The sequence below is a fragment of the Chelonoidis abingdonii genome, chromosome 1 (assembly GCF_003597395.2).
Source record: "Chelonoidis abingdonii isolate Lonesome George chromosome 1, CheloAbing_2.0, whole genome shotgun sequence".
Classification (NCBI taxonomy): domain Eukaryota; kingdom Metazoa; phylum Chordata; order Testudines; family Testudinidae; genus Chelonoidis; species Chelonoidis abingdonii.
Window position 1 is genome coordinate 373,406,639 of NC_133769.1, and position 3,145 is coordinate 373,409,783.

The following is a 3,145-nucleotide window of genomic DNA, read 5'->3' on the forward strand; positions in this document are numbered from 1 at the left end:
GCTCACGCAGCCGCCGTTCCCCTTTTTTGCCCCTTTTTTTGCTGCCCCGGATGGCTTCCGCCCCCATGAGCGTTGAGCCCATCCAGCCCCGTTTGGTTGCTTTTTCGAAGGCAGTGCTGCCTCCATGGGTTTCCTCTTCTCCTCCCAGTCCCCACTTCGTCGTTTTAACAACAAGAACACGAGATCGTGATATTCCGATTGATTGACCGACTCCACAACCACTCGGTGATAGGTGAGTCGGCACCTTGGCTCCCTGCGCCTGGCCTCTGCACCGTTTTTGTTTTGCTCGGCACCTAGCACAGTGTATGGGCCCTGGGGAGGACCCCTTCACCTCTCTCTCCCCACACGTCTGCCTCAGCGCCCTGGCCCAGAGACTGACCCCCTTGGGCTCCGTCCACCTGCGTCCTTAGGTTGAAAGCCTCTGCCCCAGCGCATGTTCCCGAGGGAGCTGTGTCCTGCACGCCCCCCCGCCACCCAGCCTAGCCGCGGATCAGCCTGCAGGCCACGTGCCCCCCCCGCCACCCAGCCAAGGAGCCGCCAACGGCCCGCCCCTCCCCCCACGCCGAGAGCCTATTTGCAGCGGTCCCGTCCACCGCCCGTTGGGGGCCGCAGGCCCCCGCCACCCAGCCGGGAGCTAGCTGCGTGCTTGCTTGCATATATATACCTGCCCCTGGAAATTTCCACTACATGCATCTGACGAAGTGGGTATTCACCCACGAAAGCTCATGCTCCAAAACGTCTGTTAGTCTATAAGGTGCCACAGGATTCTCTGCTGCTTTTGAAGTCAGGCTGTAATTGCCGGGGGCACCTCTGGAGCCCTTTTTAAATATTGGCATCACATTAGCTAACTTCCAGTCATCTGGTACAGAAGCTGATTTAAACGATAGGTTAAAGACTGCAGTTAGCAGTTCTGCAATTTCACATTTGAGTTCCTTCAGAACTCTCGTGTGAATCTCATCTGGGCCACGCATCATGGGCCATGGACATGCATCCGACGAAGTGGGTATTCACCCACGAAAGCTCATGCTCCAAAACGTCTGTTAGTCTATAAGGTGCCACAAGATTCTTTGCTGCCTATCTGGGCCTGTGACTTGTTACTGTTTAGTTTATCAATTTGTTCCCAAACCTCCACTAATGACCCCTCAGTCTGGGACAGTTCCTCAGATTTGTCCTCCTGCTCAGCTCCTGGCTCAGGGGGTCCTAGTGGCAGAGTTCTGCAGGCCAATTGTGAAGTGGGTTTTGAAGTTTTTCCTTTGCCCCAGAATACATATGCTCCCTGTCAGGGTCTCCCCTTCAAGCCAGGGGGAGGGAGACACCCAAACCCAGCTTCTCTGCCCCAGGCAGGTCTTTCTCCCCCTTGATCGCGTCCCCTGTGGGCACTAACCAGCCCACCTGGTCACGCTCTGCCCTGCCCTCTCACCTTGAACTTGCCCTCGGGGGAGAAGATGCTAACCCAGCGGTTGTCATAGTCGGCGATGATGATGTCCCCGTTCATGTCGACCGTGACGCCAGTAGGGCGTTGCAGCTGCCCAGGGGAGCGGCCCCGCATGCCGAAGCGCAGCCGGAACTGGCCCTCATTGGAGAAGACCTGGCGGGGGCAGAGCAGGGCAGTCAGTGGGGGGAAAGCTGGGGTGTAAGGGCAGGAGCCGACGAGTCCCTACCTGCACACACTGGTTATTGCTGTCAGCCACCACAATGCGACCAGAGCTGGAGGTGGAGATGCCCTGCAGGTTGGTGAATTCCCCCTTCTCCCGGCCTCGGCTTCCTACAGGCAGAGCACAGGGTGAGGGGCTTCAGCCAGGAGGGGCACGGGGAGCAGGCACAGAATCACAGCAGAGTAGGACTGGAGGGACTCGAGAGGTCAGCTAGCCTAGTCCCCTGCACTCAGGGCAGGACCATCCCTGACAGGTGTTTGTCTAACCTCCCTGGGCAATTTATTCCAGTGCTTAGCCACCGTGACAGAAAGCTTTTCCTAACGTCCAACCTAAACCGCCCTTGCTGCAATTTAAGCCCATTGCTTCTCATCCTGTCCTCAGAGATTAACAAGAACAATTCTACTCCCTCCTCCTTGTAACAACCTTTTACATAGAATATCAGGGTTGGAAGGGATCTCAGGAGGTATCTAAGTCCAACCCCCTGCTCAAAGCAGGACTAATCCCCAGACCGATTTTTGCCCCAGATCCCTAAGTGGCACCCTCAAGGATTGAACTCACAACCCTGGGCTTAGCAGGCCAATGCTCAGACCACTGAGCTATACTTGAAAACTGCCATCATGTCCCCTCTCAGTCTTCTCTTTTCCAAACTAAACAAACCCAATTCTTTCAGCCTTCTTTCATAGGCCATGTTCTCAAGACCTTTAATCATTCTTGTTGCTCTTCTCTGGACCAGAGAGAGATCAGTCAGCCTGGATTGCCAAGAACAATCGTGTCAAACCAACCTTCTCTGCACAGGAATAACAAGCCTTGTGGCTGGGCGGGGCTACGGGATATGTAGACCTATCTCACAGCTTTATGAGGCTTTCATGCGTCTCAATGGCATTCTCTCATAACGCAAACTAGAAGAAAGTCTTAGATAAACCTCCTGTGAGGTGACGGCCAACTTCTTGGAAGCCGTACTCCGAGCTGGAAGGACATATCCAGATTGTACCCTGGGGAATGTGAACAGCAGATCATCGCGTGGGGTTCCAACGGGGTCTGTCCTGGATCTGGTGCCATTCGATTCCTCATCAGTGATTTGGATACTGGCATAGGGAGTGCACTTACAGCCTTTAGTGACAAACTGGAGAATGGTCTGAAGTTAAGCAGGATGAAATTAATAAGGGACAAATGCAAAGGACTCCACTTAGGAAGGAACAAATGCAGTTGCACACATCCAAATAGGAAAATGAACTGGGCCTAAGGAAGGAGCACCTGCGGAAAGGATCTGGGGGTCAGAGCGGATCAGCAAGCTAAACAGTGTAAGCACTGTTGTGAAAAAAGCAAAACCCATTCTGGGATGTATTAGCTAAGGAGGTATCTGTAAGGCAAGAGATGAGAAGTTCATTCTTCCGCTCATACTCCGGGCGCTGATACGGCCTCAAACTGAGCAGTGTGTCCAGTTCTGGGCACCTAAAACGTTTAGGAAAGATGGTGGAGAAATTGGAGAG

At 53.9% G+C, this 3,145-nt stretch overlaps 2 protein-coding genes across 2 annotated transcripts in view; both read right to left on the reverse strand.

Moving 5' to 3' along the window:
• The window catches only part of LOC116829250 (tripartite motif-containing protein 3-like), a 73,458-nt gene that overhangs the window by 39,510 nt on the left and 30,803 nt on the right, over window positions 1-3,145 (reverse strand). The window contains exons 7-8 of the mRNA XM_075061901.1: window positions 1,662-1,765; window positions 1,401-1,588 (exon numbers count right to left, since the gene is read on the reverse strand). Coding sequence (XP_074918002.1) covers window positions 1,401-1,588; window positions 1,662-1,765 — 292 coding nt within the window. The remainder of the gene's footprint in view (window positions 1-1,400; window positions 1,589-1,661; window positions 1,766-3,145) is intronic.
• Window positions 1-3,145, reverse strand: part of LOC142046152 (tripartite motif-containing protein 2-like) — a 51,766-nt gene that overhangs the window by 20,041 nt on the left and 28,580 nt on the right. The gene's annotated exons all lie outside the window — the stretch shown is intronic.